The following is a 20,070-nucleotide window of genomic DNA, read 5'->3' on the forward strand; positions in this document are numbered from 1 at the left end:
CCTGGAGTCTGGCTGTGGGCTTCTCGCTCTGAGGCTGGCCAACATTTCTGGTTTCCAACCAGAGTCCGATCTCAGGCAGCTTGGCAATCCTCTTACGTTTCCCCAATCTGACCTTTTCCTTTCCCTATAGCAACTGTTCCAAACAAGATTCCAACCTCCCCTCACCTTCCCCGCTTGCAGTGGTCAACGGTTCCTTCCAAATACAGGGAAAAGTGAGACCATTGGTGAGAACTTCCACTTTGAAGGAGGACAGGCTATCTATATCATTCCTGAGTTGCACTAACCTCTGCTTCAAAACGTATACTGTTGCTCCCAAGGCGCTCAAACTTCTGCTCTATCAGCTCTTCCTGTCCTCCCCTGCCCGGCCTCCTTCCTCACAACCTGTGAGGATGATCAAATGTTTGTTTTCCCTGAAATATTTACCTTATCTTTCACTTCCCTTTACTACCTTTACTTCTCAAAAGAGACCAAAGGAAACCAGTCATGTTTTCAAGCAGTAATGGGTTACCAGAATTGGGTGATAAAGTGCAAACTTTGGCCTCCTGAACAAAGCAGGAGCGTCCCCACGACCAGACCTGAAGCAGACGTCAGAGCCAGGCCTGCCCAACAAGAGTGGCCAGATGCCAGTGCCTGAGTGTCACTATGGAGCTCCTAGGGGTCAGAAGAGGTCCCTGGTCGGGGGTAGGAAGAAGTCTGAGTGGAAGCACATGTGGCCCCAGCTGTGAGGAGGGGAGGAAATGGGGGCAGAGACCACTCAGGGTTGGCAGGAAGAGAACTTGGCCTCCACCTCTAGCCTTGTCCTGCCACTGTGAAGCCTCAGCACTCTCTAGGACACTTCTGTTGGGGGTCCCCCCAGCCTGTGTATGGACATCTCCAGGGATTAGAAATATGCTACTCCTCCAGGTGGCCCATTTTATTTTTAGGAGGATCTTCTTTTTACGGAGTCTAATTCTGTTCTGCCTTCTGAGGCCACACAGAGGAAATCTCAACTCCTTTTTGATATAATAGTCCTGCAAAGGTATGAAAAAAGTGATCACGAAACATTTCTTGATGAAACCTCAAGTTTCTTCAATAGCGCCTTGAGTGAAATGGCACTGAGGGTCCCGCACCAAGCTGGATGGTCCCCTCTGAACATGTCCACTTTGCCAATGTCCACCTTAAGCTACTGTGCCATGAATGTCACACTTCACAGGTGAGCTCTTCAAGGGAAAGTACAACTATCATCAACCTCACTCTGGTCAGTAGACTTTCAAGATCTTATTTTGCTTTTCTGGCACCTATGTGGACTCAGGCTGAAGTACCCTTTTCCACAAGCTATGGCACAGGAATTGAGGTCAGAGGTCAGTGACACCTTCCTTATGAAGCATCATCAGCTTCCACACCGGTTATCAAAGCTTCCCAGACCTATGGCCCATCTCAGTGCAAGTCATTAGTAGCATAGTAAGTTAATCAAACACATGTCCATCCCCCCAGTTTGCTCTATTTTTCCTTCTCTTGATTCCACTCATTTTAAAGGTCTCAGCCCTGAGCTCAACGAAGCCCTAGATTTCTGCTGGCCCTGCCCTCCTGTAGGAAACTTCTGCCCTTCTGCTGCAAGCTGCCCTTCCTGCCAGCCAATCTGCAGTGCTCTAGACTGCTTGTCTGACCACCCTCCGAGAGCTCCCACAGCTCCCAGCTCAAGGCAGCTGAGTCCCTAATCCTGGAGGGTGGAGACTCTAGGTCCTGCTGCTCTGGGATGAGCTGGCCACTCTGGCACTCCAGGGATTGGAGATGTGGCCACAGCTGTGCTGGGGTAAGTGGACACCAATTAAAGGATTACTGGCAACAAGAAGCCACTCTTGATTCTGGTTTGATTGGACAGGGAATTTGGGACTCAAGTGTAGAGCTGCCCTAGCCAGGTGCCCTCCCCAGTCCACCTATTCTGATTCAACATCCGATTAGAGGGGCCAGGAATTTCTGCCTCAAATGTAGGTCCTTTCCAGAATAAAGTTATCATTACATGAGAGGGTGACTCTGTGGTCAGGGGCAGCAATTAGATGGTCAGGCCCAGGACACAAACTCCACATTCTTAGAAAGACACCCTCCCAGCCCAGGCCTCTCCGGGTCTTCTTGCAGAGTGAACTGGTCCTTTTCCTTCCTTTCAAGTCTTTTTTTAAGGGTCCTTCTGTATCTCAGCCAGCCCTCCTTTTCCACAACAGCTACATCTTCTCATTCTTTAAAACATGCTAATACCTCCTGGCAATAGTTGCTGCAATTACTGCTCAACCCAAGGGATGCCACTGACAAACCAAGCCACTGCCTCCATTTTTGCCAGCACCTGCCACACTTCCTCCTAATCAGCTACTCCTACTTTCTAACCCCACCACCACCATCATCACCCATCCTAAAAGTCAAGTGTTATTTCCAGGTTCTAAACTCTCTACCTGTTCTAACTCTCCTGCCTGCTCCTTCACAACTTTCTGTGCCTTTCCTTACCATCACCTCCCCACTCCCCTCACCTCATGTTCTCCTTTTTCCCATTTAAAAATCATATTCAAAACCCTCCTCAGATCCAGCCGAGGGTAGAAATGCAACACCTCCTTCTCAGGCAAAGAGCTTCTTAGAAAGCAGAACTCACCTTCCTCCTCAGATACCAAAAATATGCAACCTTGTCTATATGCACAACGGGTCTTAGGGCAAAATTTCAAGCAACTTGGTCTAAGGACTAGAAAACCCCAGAGGAAAATAGGAATTGTATACAGTGTGCCCTGGGCTATAACTGAAAAGGGAGGCCTGGAAACAGTGGAGCATCCTAGTTTAAAATATCATAGAGCAGCTAAATCACTCACTTCAAGCATCAAAGATATAATCAACTTTCTCCGTTTTCACAGAAAATAGAGGCAAAGACTATGGGATTAAGTTTTAGAAGTAATATCTAGTAGACTTTAGTCTATCTATATCTATCTATCTATAAATAATACCATGCCCACCCATGAAACGAGATGGTGCTACTGACCCACTGTCACATGAGCACTCACTATGGTGGATGCTCTTCCCAGTTAGAATTGACTTAAATGGCTTTATCGTATCCTTTTGACACATTTTCCATACAATCAATTACACATTTGTTGAGTTTTCAGTATTCATGCACTAAAAGCTCAATTTCAATTTGCAAATAATAGTAAATATTATAAAAAATAAGAGCATGTTAAAAGGCCAATACATGACACAATGAACTACTTCAAGAATTCATCTGGACCTAGGTCTCTAATGAATAGATACCTGGGAAACAGAAGAATCTGAAGATGCTTTGGAATTACAAAGTAAACAGTTCAAACTTGGAAAGGCTTGACAAAAGCCAAAAGAAGTAGTTACTCATAAAAGAGCTAGAATTCTAATTGAAAAAGCAGAAATCTGATGCAAATTGAAATATAAATAAATGCAAATAAAAGTGATATTGCCTTGGGGGAGGGGGCCAGTGGGGGGGGTCTTCCATTTTTGTATATATCTAGGCCAAAAGTCAATAAATAAATAAAACAATTAAACAAAGGAAGAAATTCAATAAGAGATCTTGCCTTTAGGAAAGTCCCCTCTATTTTTACATAAATATATACAGGATCAAGAAGATAAAATCTAGCCAGGCTCAATTCTAGATCCCCAGGAACTTAAAACTCCCCCCGCCCCCAATTTGACAGATGCAAGAACTGAGGCCAAGAGAGATCAAATGACTTAGTTACAGAATCCAGACTGGAACCTAGGGCTCTTGATTTCTAGTCACTGGATTTCTTCATTCTATTACACTGCCAGTGAGTTTATTCTCAAGGCTATGTAGAAACAGGGAAAATGTCCAGACATAATGTTAAGTAGAAAAAAGTAGGGTACAAAATCAGAGGCAGTGCAGTGCTAGTCACACCTGAGTAATCTCAGATCTGCCCCTTACTAGTTCCATGACCTTAGGGTCAACCACTCTGAACCTCCAAAAGAATAATAGTAGTATTGATATTTACCTCATAGGATTGTTATGAGACTAAACAGGAGAAGGAATGTGAGAATAATGTCTGTGATACAGAAATGTTTGATGTTAACCACTGTTATTATCATAATTATACCATAAACTCAGCTGTGAACAGAACAAGGACTGGAAAATGATATGCAAAAATGAAAACAACTGCAAAGATGGGATTATAAATATGCATATTTTTTATTTCTCTAATAATGCTATATCATTTTCCAATAAGAAAAAGGTGTTGTTTTCTTTTTTTCAGCCGTACCGCGCGGCTTGCAGGATCTTAGTTCCCCAACCAGGGATCAAACCCAAGACCCCTGTAGTGGAAGCGTGGAGCCCTAACCACTGGACCACCAGGGAATTCCCCAAGAAAAAAGCATTTTAAATAGAGACCTAAAACAAAAAAACAAACTCATACTGGGACTTGAGTCTTAGTCTGCTCTTTCCTCCAGAGGGCCCGAAGGCTCCCAGTTTCTAAGACTGCTGTGGCAATTGTTGGTGGAAAAGGTCAGGCTTTGGACAACAGCCTGAATCCCCTGGAAAAGACAGGGAGAAATGTTCCAGAATCCAGAAGATTCTGTCTCAGATCACACCCTGAGAGAACTTCGTAGCTACCGGTTGAATCAGATTCTTTCAGTCACGCATGCATGCATTAATTCAGTCATTCAAACATTCTTTGAACCACTAGTGTATACAAGGAACTGTGCTAGGAGCTTTTAATGTATTAGACTCACCCACTGGATGAATTTAGAACAATCTCCATTATATAAGTGGAAAAACAAAGCAAGCTTCAGAACACTGTGTGTATAGAATGCTACCATTTGTATTAAAAATAGATATATAAATATACATATTTAAAAACTTGTAAATGCATAGAATTGCTCAGGAAGGATACATAAGATATAGAAACAGTGATTAATTCTGGAGAGGGGGATGTGGAACTGAAGGCTGACCTCCATTGGGAAGCTTACTTTTCATTGTATTCTCTTTTTGCATTGTTTGGATGTCTTACCATGTATGTGTATTAATTTTTTCAAAAAATGAAAAAAAAATTTAAAAACAAGTAAAAGAAGTGTGCCCAGAGCTGAATACACAGTGATGACCAGGGCAGGCAGAGGGGTTTTTCTGCAGTCTCGGGGAAGGCAAAGTGTGTTGAACTTGCTGAACCACAGCTGTTTTCAAAAGCCAGACTGTTTACATAAGTTAAGGGAAGAGCTCTTTCTACACCAATTAGCTTATAGTAATTCGGCATATCATTTTACAGAGATAAAGGAGTTGGAAAATAAATACTAGTCATTTGTCAAGCCTTAGAGTGTATTAAATTGTAGTTTCTACAAGGGTGGGGATCTTATCTGTTTAACTTGATCAGTAGAGCATTCACTCCAGCAGATAAGTGCTTGTTACAGCAAGCATTTTCTGATAACAAATGATATCACAACTCTTTTAAAACATCTTTTAAAAAAAAAATCAGAAGATATTGGACCCTGAGGGAACCATGTTCCCTGTGAGGGCTGGGCCACTTTTTCTGGAATAGCCTCACCAAAATGATGATCTTCAAATGGCAAGACAAATCCCAATGAGAATGAAAGGTCACAGAGACACTGCATGTGCTTCCGAAAGCCACAAGCAAATGTGATTCACAGGGCCCTCCTTGGGGTGAAAAGGCACAGACTGACTCCAAAGAGAACCTGGTGCTCAGTGGGGCACCCCAACTGCAGGGGAGGTAGGAAAGCAGATGTCTGGATGGCTGCAAACTGTTGATAAGCTGGCAGCCAGCCAAAGTAGCCAGGTCACTAAGGCAACACAGCAGTTGACATCATGGACTTTAGAACCAGATGGGCTTGACTTACAAGGTCACCCAGCAACTTATTTAACCTCTCTGAGCCTCTGTTTTCTTCTCTGTAAAATGGAGGATAACTGTGAGATCACTGTGAGGACAAAGTGAGAATCACTGGAAAGTGTTTTTAGAAAGATGCTGGGCCCACGAGCAGGACTTAAAGTGCTGTTAATCACCACTCTTACTAAACAGTGGAGAGATGTCCCAGACCCATCATAACTGACCATCAGCATCCAAGTCTGAATAGCCGGCAAGGTACACTCCACCCTGACATTGATAGTGTTTCATAGTCAAGTCAATAATCCCTGACATTGATAGTGTTTCATAAACTAGAAAATGCTTCCATACTACATTGATAGTGTCTCATAAACTAGAAAATGCTTCCATACTTATCACCTCACAAAAGCCTGTGAATCGAGTTGGATGGGAAATACTAGGTCTATCTTGAAGGGGAGGGGCTGGTGAAGTTAAGAGGGTTTGTTAAGAGCTGGTTGAGGGCAGAACCCAGGCTGTGACCCAGGTTTCTTGGTGAGTGGCTCGACATTCTTTCCACTCCATGCCATTCCCAGGAAGGAGATAGATCTGAGGTCAGGACAGGTCAAACCTGTGATTTCACCACCTCCTCTCCCCCTGCTCCAGCTATACTATCTCTGAGCAGGAAGTGGTTCCGCCATCCATTTCAAACGCTTCTATCAGCCTCCTCTATAATCTGTTCCTGTGAATGGCCCCGGGTGCAGGGTGGGCACCCTGCAACTGGAATTAGGAAGGGATGACAGCTGAGTTGGGGCCAGCTCTGGCTCTGCAGGCAGCCGGAATCAGGCCCGGTTTGCCCTCGCTGCCTGCTTGGGAAGCAGGGACATGGTGGCCTTGCCAGGTATGGCAATCATTAAAAAGCACTGTTTCTCTGAAACTGAAACAAGCACTAACCTTTCCCAATGCCATTAGCATTTCCACTAAAAATCTGGCATTTGATAGAGGAAGACATTTTTTTTTCAATTGTGAAAAGGTCAGGCATATTTACCTGACTTAATAATTTATCATCGATATTCAATGTCTTCCTTGAAGGATCGCCTCTAAGAATGCAGTCAGCACCCACTTCCCTTTGCTGCACTAGATCCTGCCGGGCCCAGTCCCACATCCCACCCACACAGGGCTGCAGCAGCTACTCGGAGCAGAGGTCAGAGGACACCTCCACACAGCCGGCTCCTTGCGCTCGGTCAGGTCCTAACTCTGCCATCAGTGAAAAGACAGCCCAGCCTCCCATGTCTAATCCCAGTGCTGCCACACCCGAGTTCCCTGTGGCAGGGGTGATATCAAGACCTCTTGAATGGTGGTGCAAGAAAAGTACAGAATTCCTCCCTTCTATCCCTCCCCCTCCTCCCACCAGTAAAGGGTTCTCTTAGTTTGAAAAACCGTTTGTAGGAAAGATGGAGGTGCCCAGGAAAATTTCAATAGGCCCTAAAAACCAAGGCTGCTAGCTCAGGGGAGAACTTGGAGGTGACTCTCGACCAGCATAAGGCCCTCCCCCCACCCCTTCAGAAGTACTGAGCTCCTGGTTTCCACACCACAGCTCCAAGGTCTAGAGAGGACGGTCCTTGGGCAGCAGGAAACAACTGTTCTCCCTCAGAGATGGGACAATGAGGGAAGTCTGAGGTGGACTAGGGTAGGGCCAGGCTCACTGGAAGAGGAATACAAGAGCCTACCTGCATGGTAAGAAGATTTTTTTATTTGAAATATAGTCTGAGCAACACGGGTGCAGCCGAGAGGACGAGGGGCTGGCCTGCCTGGGGCAGCAGCCTCTCTAATGGCACAGGAGCAAGAGTACAAATACCCCAACGTCTCTGTGCCCCAAACCCCGCTTGTCAGGAAAGGCAGAACAGCAGCAGAACAAGGACGCACAGCTCCTTCTGAAGGGGGTCTGCCTCTCGGTGCCTGCCTGCCTTGGCTGCGTTTCCTGCTCTCCCGGGTGCCAGACAGAGGTGTGCTGCAGAAGTTTCTCCCCCCCACACAGACAGGATGGGCCAGTGTGACAATTAATTCTCCAGGACTCTTTTTGGGGGAACGAATCAGAGAAGACAGAAAGGAAGGGCATGGTGACCGAGGGCCCTCTGCAAGCCAGGCTGGGCGAGCTCTCTGAGAGGGACTGCGCCAGCACCCTCATCCCCCTTCCCAGGCTCCAGTGGCAAGAAAGAGAGCTGCTGTCAGGAGGCCCCTGGCTTAAGGCAGCGAGCGGGGAGCCTCCCAGAAGAGCACAGCCGCCGAGGGGTTTCGAGCTGAGGTGACAGCATCGGGGTTGGGCCACTTAAGCAGCCTGGGGCTGGAAGGACGCAGACAAAAGTTGGGGTACCAAGAAGCAGCACAAAGCCATAAATAACAGAAGCAAATTCAGAGCTGTGAGGGTCCTGGGCGACCCCGCCATCTCCTGGGGCCGGGGGACACCCAGCTCCCAGAAGCTCAGGGCAGACACTGCTCCAGGGCCCAGCCAGCCACACACACCGGGGCGGAGCCTTCTCTTTCCCACTGTCCGCACGGCAGGTGGAGGACACCACGGCACCACCCCGACTGCACACTGCAAAGCTTCCAGTCACACCTGCGGGGACGGTGTGTGGCTGTCCCGGTCCTGAGAGGCCTGTGGTTGACTCTGAGCATCTTGGGCACCATCCTCGTCAGGGGCCAGGCCCAGTGACCTCCTGGCCTCTGCGTCACCCAACAGAGGCTCCTCGGCACATTCTTCCAGTCCGTTCTCCCTGGTCTCCACGGGCACCTCCTCCCCAGAGCCCTCCTCTGGCTCTGCCGCCTCTGCCTCTTCCTCCTCCTGGTCTCTCACCTTGTGGACGATGAAGAGGTGGCGGCTGAGGGAGCTGGCAGAGGTGTAGCACAAGCCACAGAGGAGACACTGGGCTGTGGAGCTGTCCTTCTGGTGCTGAGGTATGTGGCTCTGAAACTCGAGCCCTGAGTCTGTGGCAAAGCTACATTTCGCACACTGGAAAAGGGACTTGTGCCTTTTGGTGGAAGAGACAGTCGCGCCATTGCTGGTGTCTGGAGCATCCCCTGCTCCGCTGACTGGTCTTTTCAGATGGTTCACCTGAAAGGGGAAACGATGTGAGCCCGAGACATGAGCCCCCCAAACATGATAAACGCAGCCCAAGGACTCACAGAATCACCACCCAGGCCAGGCTCACCCCAGCCCTAAATTCTGGTTTAGGTTTGATTTGTTTCTTATGTTTTTGTTTAATGTAACACATACATGTGGCACAACATTCCAAAGATATGGGAAGGGTGTAGAAAAGATTAAGTCCCTCCTACCCAGCTCCCCAGCCCTGCTCTCCAGAGAACACCGTATTGCCTGGGTTCTGTGGCTCCTCCAAAAGATATTCTATCCATACACAGAAATAAAACTACTGCCTTTTACGAAATGATAGCATTACACGCACACTTTTCTTCACCCTGCTTTTTTCACTTAAAGACATATATTGACATGTTTCTTTATGCCCAAGGCCAAAGATATCTGACAGATAAATCTTGGAAGCCGAATTGCTAGATCAGAGGATGGATGCATTTGGCAGAGAAGGGAGGGTATGCATTTTAATCATAGCCAGATGTTGCCAAAATGTCAATTGACACCCTTCCTGCTGTGTGTGAAAGGGCCTTTGCAGACTAGGGCCCTTCTCTGAATAGCCATTAAAGAAACTCCTGAAAATCCAGGCAGTCTCCCAGACATGCCTGCCCCTCTGAGGAGCAGCCCCCTCGCCGTGGAGTGGGAAGAGCCCGCTGTGAGGAGGCTGCTCCAGAGGCTGGCCAGAAAGGGACTAGGGCACGAAATAGGGATGAGGCCATAGGGCGAAGGTCCAGGATAGCAGGAGTCTAGGTCTGGCTCCTCTGTAACTGGGGGTGGGGGTGAGGAGGTGACTCAGCCAAGCATGGCCAACCTCACCTAACAGTCAGCCCTGCCCACCCCTGCCTCCTAGGACTGCAGAGGGGCAGAAGCAGGAGGGTATGTGTGAAAGTACTCCGACGGCCACAGAATGCAGCATACACCCAAGGAAGGGGGTCGCAGTGACAGGGAAACAAAAAGAAAAAACGGTCAGTGGGCTGCCTCGTGGGTCTTTGTTCCTGTCCTTTCTTTGTGTGCAGTCCCCAGGCAGGTCACACAAGACTAGAGAGTGACTGGCATTGAGGGACGCTGTCACTGCTGGCTACTCCATGGCCACAAGGACAAATGGGCTCCCTGTAGCCTTCCTAGTGCCCCTCCAGCTCCAGCCTCACTGGGCAAGCTGCTCCAGTGGGGAGGGGTCCCACACTCACCTGAGGGGAATGTCCACCCGAAGGTCTGACTTTGGACGTCTGGCTCAAATCAGGGTTTCTGATACCATGCATAAGGCTGATGTGGCTCTCCAGGAGGGAGGGCCGAGGAAAGCTGGGGCTGTCCTCTGTGCAATACCTGCAAAAGTACAGCCGAAAGAGGTCATGTAAGATGACAGGCTCCAGGGCCCAATGGGGCCAGGCAGGTCTGGCAGGCAGGCAGAGGCAAAACTGCTTCTGGCTCCAGCAGGGAGAGAGTTTGGAGCAGGCAGGGTGGTCCTCAGGCTGGCTGGGTGGTGCTGGGTACTCCCCAGAGAAATCTAGCCAGCAAGCCAGCCAAGGTGGCAGACAACAGCGAGTCAGAGTCTCTGCACTGGCCCTGAGCTATGACTGCACTCTCTGCTCTCTGATATCAGGGTCCAGAGACCCAAGTGCTGGGCTAGTAGTCAGCCTGAAAGAGTGGCCTCTCCTGTCCTAAAGCTCGGACAGATGGCGTTGAAGCCTCACAGCCGAACTGGGCACATGCTCACATTGCCACCACTCCTCTCAAACCTCAGGGCCCTCCACTGCTGACTGGCAGGCCAGCCTGGGGTTAGGGAGTTGGGAAGGGGGAGGGCTCCAGAGCCACCAGGCTCTAGAAGCTTATTTCTGGAATGCCCTCATTTCTGACCTAGCCAGAGCATATTCCCGTTAGAAACCTGCTTATCTCTTGCCTTTGAGCCCTAATCTCACAGCAGAGAAAAGCCCCAGTGGTACTATGGACAGTCTTGATAAATTCAGGCCTCCTGGCTCCCGCCCCCAGGGACTCACCCACAAGTGTAGACTTTCTTTACTGTGTCATGGTTGTTGCGGATGTGTTTGCGCAGGCTGTTGGGGGTGTGGAAGGACTGTTCACACTGCCGACATGGGTACCGCTTCAACGTCTATGGGAGATGACAGGATGCAAAGCATCAGAACCATAAGACAGTTCTGGGTGCATCTTTCTTCTCAGATGATGAAGGCAGAAAGGAGGATGCCCCAAGACCTCAAGATCTGTAGTACCCACCATGCCCAAAGCACCAGGAAGTCATCCACATAAGGGGGCTATGACCCCACAGGACAGAAGTCCAGAGAATCTGGGGCTGCACTGTGCCTGTGTGGCTTCACTTACCCGACCATGGCTCTTTTTCATGTGGGACACATAGCTCTCCCGATCAGGAACCCACTCCTGGCACTCTTGACAGGTCCAGCCAGTGTTCCTCAGCCGGGGCCTGGCCTCACCCCTGCGATGGGCTTCAGGCCTGCCCCAGCGGCTAGAGGGCAGGGAGCTGCCCCGAGCAGCCACATTAGTGGCTGGGGGTTCAGTGGGAACTCGAGAGCCAGGGCGGCTTGAAGATGTGTCTGCTGAAGACTGGAGGCTTGACAGCTCGTCCACGTTTCGGGGAACACCGTGGGTGCTCTGGGGATGGGGAGAGCGATTACTGACTGGGCAAGGGGAAAGATGCACAGAGTCAGACCCCCGGCCTGAGGCATGTGCCCTTCTCCCCAGCCTCCTTCCCCAAGGCGTCCCACCTTGACATGTTGCATCAACTCTGGCTTCTGCAGGAACAAGAGCGGGCACTCAGGGCACTTGAAGACGCCCACCTGCGCCTTACTGGCATTCTGGTAAAAATGCTGCTGAATGTGCCTCTTCTTGTTGAAGACCATTTCACAGGAGCACTTATAAATGAGCCTGACGAGACAAGCCCCAGCGTGTGAGGTAACCAAGGCTGCGCTGGCAGAACTACAAGGCCCCTCCACCCCATCTCTGATCTCTCTGAACCAGAGTCAGGTTTGGGAAAGCAATACTCTGAGCCAACGTTGATACTCCGCAGACTCAGGATGTCTTTAGAGGACTCCAGGCATCTCTGCCACTAGCCCAGGCTTCCCAGTCCATCCCAACACCTCCCCACAGAGCACCCAAGCTATCAGCTCTGCTCCCACAGGCCTGCTGGCCCTGGAGCTGCACTCACTGGGAGGGTCTGTGGGGCTGGGTGGGATGCTGGGTGGCGCTGTGGTCCGCGGTGCTACTGGCAGTCTTGAAGGCCATGGGGCAGAATGCACATTTGTGGAAAACCTGGCAGTGTCGCTCCTGGATGTGGCTTTTCAGCAAGGCCAAGGTCAAGTGGACTACCCCACAGTGGATGCACCTGGATAACAGATGTGGGGGGTGCGGGGGTAGTAGGCATGTCAGACGGAGAAGTAGTGTTGGAAAAGGAGGAATGGAAGACAGGAACAGAGCCATCTCAGGGACCCTCCCTCTTCCCCTCCCTCGTGCACTCAGTCTTCTATCCTCCACGTGTACACCTCGAGAGCCTGCTTGCCGCCGCCTGGCACAATGCAGTCACCCAGGGTCCCCCAAGCCCAACACCCAACCTGGTAGAGAAGGGGGAAGAGAGTCTCCCCTCCCCTCACTGGCCAGAGAATATTCTTCTGCAAACCAAAAACTTGAACCCAGCCAAGAGAATCTGGTGGGAGTGGAGAGGGTGGAGAATGGTTCAAAAATGACATCAACAGTATCCATTTAAGTGTGATAACAACTGCAGGAGTCCAAGAGGAATTTTAAAAGGAGACTGCAGAAAGCCTGTGCCTTCCCGCAAGCTGGAGCCAAACAGGCAGGGATGTTCACTGAATAAAATGTACAATTACGGAATGCTACACTCGCCATAACAACCACATTAAAATAAACAGCCCTCGAAGCCCAAGAAGAAATGCTCTAGAGCAGCACTGTCTGATGGAACTTGCTGTGATGATGGACATGTTCTATATTGCACTGTCCATGTGACTATTTAAATTTAAGTTAATAAAATAAAATGGCCAGTTGCACTGGCTACACTTCAAGTGCTCAGTAGTCACATGTGCCTGATACTATTTTGGGTTTTCTTTTGTTTTTTTATAAATTTATTGATTTTTTTGTTTATTTATTTTTGGCTGTGTTGGGTCTTCGTTGCTGCGTGCAGGCTTTCTCTAGCTGCAGCGAGCGGGAGCTACTCTTCATTGCGGTGCGTGGGCTTCTCATTGCAGTGGCTTCTCCTGTTGCGGAGCACGGGCTCTAGGTGTGCGGGCTCAGTAGTTGTGGCGCACGGGCTTAGTTGCTCTGAGGCATGTGGGATCTTCCCAGACCAAGGATCAAACCCGTGTCCCCTGCATTGGCGGGCGGATTCTTAACCACTGCGCCACCAGGGAAGTCCCCCTGATACCATTTTGGACCGTGCAGCTCGTAAGTGTTCTACTGTCTCCTTGGTGGGACTATGGATAACATTTTTCTTTTTTTCCCTACCAATTCGTATTTTCTGAGTTTTGTTTAGTGCATATATCATTTTTGTAAAGTATCAACTGTCTTAAACCGTTTTTCTGAAATTGAGGTCTGCTGGACTCTTCTTTCAACTTCAAAATATCTCTCTATAAACACTGTGTTTCCTTCCTTCAGTATCAGAAAATGATGTGACCTTCCTCCAGGCTAACCTGCATCTATTCAGGTTCCTAGACCCTCTCATGTGTTCAGTCTTTCTTCCTGCCTATAAACACACACAGGTCTCCCCTACATGAGAAAACACCTTCCCTGCTCCCAGCTATTCCTCTGGAGATAACTATTATTTTCCGTTTGTTGCAGCATTGCTTGCTCCTATAACCTTGACATCCCAGTAGGCTAGATAGAGGCTAGAAGAGAGGCTGTTGCTTTACTGAAAGGACATCCCTTCACTTAAGAATTCTTTGACTCCCAAATATTAGCCTGCATTTCAATACATTAGCCCATTTTTGCAATCCACGTAACTCATCACAGAATCCTGACCAGTCCTTTTTGTTTTTCTTCCTTTTGTGTGTGTTGGGGAGTGGGGGTGGGGGACAGAATCACCTTTTGCAAACTTAATTAGCAACGAGGAGAAGTGTACAGAACCCAAAGCCTTTTCGCAACTGAGGCCTATGAGCATTCGTTACTAAATGTGTACATGTGTTACAGCAACTATACAAACTACTTACACTTAAATTATATTTTCTTTTCTCTCCTGCTAAACAAAATAGTGACCAACTCCTAGCACACAGAAGTACATCCATACCACAAGTAATTATGAGGAGAAAAAAAATCCACATATTTCCAAATTCATCCAAAGTGGCAAATACACCTGATGTGTAAAGAATCTCTTAAGTGGTTTTATTTGTGCAGTTTGACCAAACTCCTACAGGAGCAATGTAAATGCGACTGAAAATCTATTCTATTTACCCAGCAGACATTCTTGGAAGAAACCTCACGGAAAGTAAGAATAAGAATATAAAGGGGTAAAAGAACATGTGCCAAGTAGCCTCAGTGAAGGACTGAATCAAGCAGGGTTTACAAACTGATGAAAAACTCTGCAGAAGAGAAATCCAACCCTATGACACAGCTCTTTACCAACTGTTTAAGAGAAAAAGAGAAAACAGACAATTATAGAACCATATGCTGTCAAACATATAAAGTTTTAGAAAAGATAAAGAACAGTAAAATATTTAGCTTTGCCAATAATCACAAATAATAAGAAAATAACACATTAGTAAACAGTCTAAACTTGCTCCCTTACGACACTGGTCACTCTCCAAATTTTCAACAAAGAGCAGAATAATTTATAGAATTCTAAAAATATAATATTGTAAAACTCTGTAGTAGAGCTCAATGAAATGGAACATAGGTACCTTCTGAGAATTTCCTAAAAAACAGTAATACCCAGAGAATGGGAGAAAATATTAGCGAATCATACATCTGACAAGGGACTTGTAACCAGAATATATAAAGAACTCTTACAACTCAACAACAAAAAGACAAATAACACAATTTTTAAATGGGCAAAGGATCTGAATAGATATTTCTCCAAAGAAAATATACAAATGGCCAATAAATTTATGAAGATATGCTCAACATCATTATCCATCAGAGAAATACAAATCAAAATCATAATGAGATACAACTTTATACCCACAACAATGGCTATATGCAAATGTCAGACAATAACAAATATGTGAAGAAATCAAAATTCTCATACACTGCTGGTAGGAATATAAATGTGGTATAGCCACTTTGGAAAACAATCTGGTAGTTCCTTATTTTACTGTTAGGTATATATCCAAAAGAACTGAAAACATGTGTTACATAATAACTTGTACATGAATGTTCATTAGCAGCATTATTCACAATAGCCAACAGGTAGAAACAAAAAAAGGAATGAAATACTAATATATGTTACAACATGGATGAATCTTGAAAACATTATGCTAAGACCACATATTATATGATTCCATTTATATGAAACGTCCAAAGGAGACATATCTATGAGACAGAAAGTAGTTGCTTAGGGTTGGGGGGATGGGAGGATTGCAAATAAAGGGTTTCTTTTTGGGTGATGAAAATATTCTAAAATTGATTGTGGTGACTGATTGTACAACTCTGTGGATATAGTAAAAACCACCAAATAGGACACTTTAAATGGGTGAATAGGATGGTACGTGAATTACATCTGACTAAAGCTGTTACCAAAAAAGCACATTAATAGTTGAAGATCTTAAGTATAATGAATACTGTATTAGTGTGTATATCTTCTGAGTTCAACCATAGATCATTGAAAATTTTAATGTCAATATCTTCAGTAATCCCTCTAGCTGAATCATAATACTTTTTGTCTGACATTTCTTACAAAGGCTTGATAAACTAAATTCCTTTTGAGACATTAGGTTTCTTTCTACTCTTACAGAAGAAAGTAAAATATTTAATTACAAGACAAAAAAATGCTATTAATCCATCTGTGTTATTGAAAATTTCTTGGATTCAAGATTCAAATACAGAAATTAAAGTGTTGATTGCATTGCTATTGGATTCGATTTGATCTTGAAACAAGCAGCATACACTTAAGTCAAAGTTAGAAAGATATTTTCAAACTTTATGAATACTGCAAAAAACACAGGTTCAGGTGTTTGGTTTTAAAATGTAGCCTGGGGTGCTGCCCAGCAATGCTCTTCGGCAACACAGTGGCAATGGCTTTGTATAACCCCATCTCTCGATTATTTTCTTCCCACACACTTTAGCTTCTCCATTCTCCATAACATGTAAAAGAAATCAGTCTACATTTGGAAATGCTTATACCAAGAGAGAAACCTGGAAGTGATCACTAACCACTCCCCATCCCTCACCCCAGTATACAAACTATCATCAAGCTCTAATGTTTCTACTTCCTAATCTCTCTCAAATTTACCTTCTCGCCATCCCCACAGCCATGCCTTAGCTGAATCCCTCAGTCTCTCATCTGGATTGTCACACAACCAGTCTCTAATCTCTCCCCTCTAATATACATGTCACCTTTCCAGAATGATCTTTCTAAAACACAGATCCAGCTGGATCACTCCCCTGCTGCAAATCTTTCTGTAGCTCCTCACTGTCCACTGGATAAAGTCCAAACGTCTGCCAAGGAATACAAGGTCTTGCATGGCCTGGCCTCTACCAACTCCCTAGTCTCATTTCTCACCCTTTCTCTGGTTCATCCTGACCTACATCTATTGAAATGCTCATCATTCCTGTAAGCCCTTTTATGTGTGCTGGTATCCCTTGCCTATGCTCTTGCCAGATATGCTCTCCCCCTTTCTTCTACCTAAAACCTCCTAACATCTCCTCTATGAAGCTTTCCTGACCATTCCTCAACTATGGGACTTACCACTTTGAATCGTAATTACTTGTGTGCATGTCTGTAACCTATCAGACTGAACCCCTTGAGGGCAGGAGCTGGGTCTTAATCATCTTTGTATCTTGAGTGTCTGGCACAATGTTAAAGACAACAGTAAGTACTCAAAAAATGTTTATTAAATGAACTAAATCAATAAAAAAATTTAATACCAAAGAGAAGAAAACCTTAATAAATTTGGGCAAAATTATATTTCTGAAGTAAAAATGATCAAGTAAAGCATGAGAAGATGTAGAAACTCCCAAGCAACCAGTAAACCAGTAAAGGAGACCTGATTGCGTCAATGTAAAATGATGGATCAATGAGTTTTGGAGGGAGTGTTCTCCCTCATTTTGATCTTTTTCCTGAAAATGACTTCTTGCTTATATTTCTTCGACACAATGGAGAAGATTCAGTTTAATTAAAATAGAGTTTTCTCGGTTTTACCATGAAGCTGATGATTTTTTCCATTCTCAGGTTTTGCTTCTCACAAACTGACAAAAACTAATCAATACAAAGATACTAGAGTCCTTTGAGTTTGGCATCTTGCCATTTGTTAACAAAAATTGAGAACATTTGAAAGTACTGACAGTTGTAAATTTATTACTGAAATAGTACTTTAAAATTAGTATGCCAAACATGATAACTTTGTGAACAAATTTATATACTTTTAAAAAACAAACTGACAAAGTGAATGTTATATATATTCTAATCTCCCCCAAATCTTCCCATTTAAAGCTTTTTTTCTTTTTTTCTTTTTTTAATTTATTTATTTTTTATCTTTTGGCTGTGCCACGCACGGCATGTGGGATCTTAGTTCTCCAACCAGGGATCGAACCCGCGTCCCCTACAGTGGAAGCAGAGAGTCTTAACCACTGAACAGCCAGGGAAGTCCCAAAGCTTTTTTTTTTTTAAATGTTTAACTTTTTAACTCCTTATTCTTCTTCCCCTTGCTCTTCTGGTTCCCTACAAGATAAAAATGTCTGTCCACATACCAATCAACATTCTTCTCTTATTAGGCTGGAGCCCAGGCCCCTTGAGACCAAAACTCATTTTTTTTTGGCCGTGCCTCGTGGCTTGCAGGATCTCAGTTTCCCAACCAGGGATTGAACCCAGGCCACAGCAGTGAAAGCACCAAATCCTAACCACTAGACCACCAGGGAACTCCAAAAACTCTAGTCTTAAATGAGTTCTGGTCCAGAAAAAGAACCAGCCACTGGGCAAGCCCAGGACAGTGAGTCAGGTAGCACCCACCTGTAGCCCACCTTGCGGGCATAGTGCAGGCAATTCTCCTTTACATGGGTCTGGAAGTAGGCAGAGCGACAGAGGGCTCCACACTCCGGACAACAGTAGGGGGACTTGTGGGCGTGGATCCGCTGGTGGGCACAGAAACTGCACTGGTTGGGCAGCAGCATCTGGCACACCTGGCAAGTCTAGGAAAGAACAGCAAGAAAGCAGTTCACGCAGGAGCCAGAGGCCTGTAGCTCTCCAATCAGAGCTGTCTGGCTTTCCTAAGACATGGGTCAGAATGACCTCCTCCCCCAACCATTCTCTCTTCCAGCTCTCCTGGGACACTAGTGAAATCCCCAGGCCTCACCAAGTGTTGACACTGACACCCAAGCGAGCTTTGCCTCTCACCTTATTAATCAAAAACAGACCTGATCATATCTTCCCAAAGATTAGTCCTACATGTAGGACTGTGAGTACTTCTCTCCTCTGGCTTAGCAGAGGACCACGTTTTCCTTTTCAGAGGCCCAAGGCACTTCTTGAATTCTAAGACCTCATTACACTGCCAGACTCACCAGGGCCTCTACCCTAGCTCAGCAGGTTCCTACTCAACAGCTTTAGTCAGCTGGCTCAGGGACTTCCAAAGTAGACCTGAGCCTACCCTGGTTAATGCTCAGAAGCCCCAGTGCAGACTAACTGAGCTTCCATATCCTCAGCCCACTCTGGGGGGTGCCCTGAGCCACAACTGACCACATACACCCACAGGAAAGCACAGGATAGGTAGCAGCTCCTTTGTTGTCAGCCCCAGGAGAGAACCAGAGGCTAACAAGTCCTACAGGCAGACTCATTGAAGCTCTCTAATGGGGAGAGCCCAGAGAGGGAAAGCAAGAGACTAAGCTGGTGCCTGCATCTGAAGAGGTCCTTCTTAGTAAAAAAGGGACAACTGTATTACTCACTGAGGGGGCCACTGACCTGGGGTCAGAGGAGTGCTCAGAAGGATAAGTTGTTAGGGAGGCCAGGAAAAGATCTCTGCTTTAAGCAGCAATATCCAGAATGTAGGGCCTCTACAGGACAAACAATCCAGCGTTTTCAACAAAAAAAATTTCAATGGAAAAAAAAAGATTAAGGGAAGAGGAATTTCCAGATTAAAAGAGACTTAAAAGACATTTTCAGTGTATACAACTGCACTGTATAGCCCTTATTTGGATCCTGATTCAAGCAAGCCAAGTGTAAAAAGAAACGAGACAATCAGATATTTTAACCCTAACTTAATGATGGCAATACTGAGACATCTGCCACTTGATATTAAGATTTGATAGTAAGGAATTATTATTAATTTTGAGATGTGATGATATTATGTCTATGTTTTGGTATTTTTTGAGGATAAAGCTTTATCTTTTAGATATACATATACTGAAATAGACACTATAATGCTGGGATTTGTTTAAAAACAATCTACTGGGGGAGAGGTGAGCAAGAACATAGATGAAACAAGATGGGCCACTGAGTTGGTAACTGTTAAAAGAAGGTTCATTATACCGTTCTTTCCACTTTTATATATGTTTGGGACATTCCATAATAAAAGTTTTTGTTGTTGTTGTTATTTCACTATTGCTCTAGGTACAGAACAGTAAACAAGTATGCTATTTTTTGTGTAAAAAAGGAGGAAATAATCACTCTCACACATACACATACACACACACATTTGTTCATATTTGCAAAAAAGGAGCAATGGAGCGATAAACCAAAAGTCAATAAAAATGGTTACCTATGGGGAAGGAGAGAACAGGGTGAAACGGACAGGAATGGAAGCAAGACTTTTCTGAATATACCTTGTTATGTAATTTTGGAATCACATAAATGTTTTACATAATTTCAAATACATATACAAAATTAAACTAAATAAACAAAAGCATTCCCTAAAATTGAAAAACAGAAACTACCTAACTATGTATCAAGTAGGTGACATAACCATGTAAAGAAAAAAATTATACCCAGTGACTTTTAAAACATAGTATTTT

The 20,070-nt window shown here is 45.7% G+C and overlaps 1 protein-coding gene across 9 annotated transcripts in view; it reads right to left on the bottom strand.

The window, feature by feature from the left end:
- Positions 1-7,528: 7,528 nt before the first annotated feature.
- The window catches only part of ZNF592 (zinc finger protein 592), a 55,094-nt gene continuing 42,552 nt past the window's right edge, over positions 7,529-20,070 (bottom strand). For all 9 annotated transcript variants that reach the window (XM_036842775.1, XM_036842769.1, XM_036842772.1 and 6 more), the window contains 7 exons: positions 18,077-18,255; positions 12,116-12,292; positions 11,676-11,835; positions 11,275-11,562; positions 10,935-11,047; positions 10,128-10,263; positions 7,529-8,907 (listed from right to left, as the gene is read on the bottom strand). In XM_036842775.1, the coding sequence (XP_036698670.1) occupies positions 8,407-8,907; positions 10,128-10,263; positions 10,935-11,047; positions 11,275-11,562; positions 11,676-11,835; positions 12,116-12,292; positions 18,077-18,255 (1,554 nt within the window). In that variant the 3' untranslated portion in view covers positions 7,529-8,406. The remainder of the gene's footprint in view (positions 8,908-10,127; positions 10,264-10,934; positions 11,048-11,274; positions 11,563-11,675; positions 11,836-12,115; positions 12,293-18,076; positions 18,256-20,070) is intronic.

The sequence above is a fragment of the Balaenoptera musculus genome, chromosome 2 (assembly GCF_009873245.2).
Source record: "Balaenoptera musculus isolate JJ_BM4_2016_0621 chromosome 2, mBalMus1.pri.v3, whole genome shotgun sequence".
NCBI classification, from domain to species: Eukaryota; Metazoa; Chordata; class Mammalia; order Artiodactyla; family Balaenopteridae; genus Balaenoptera; species Balaenoptera musculus.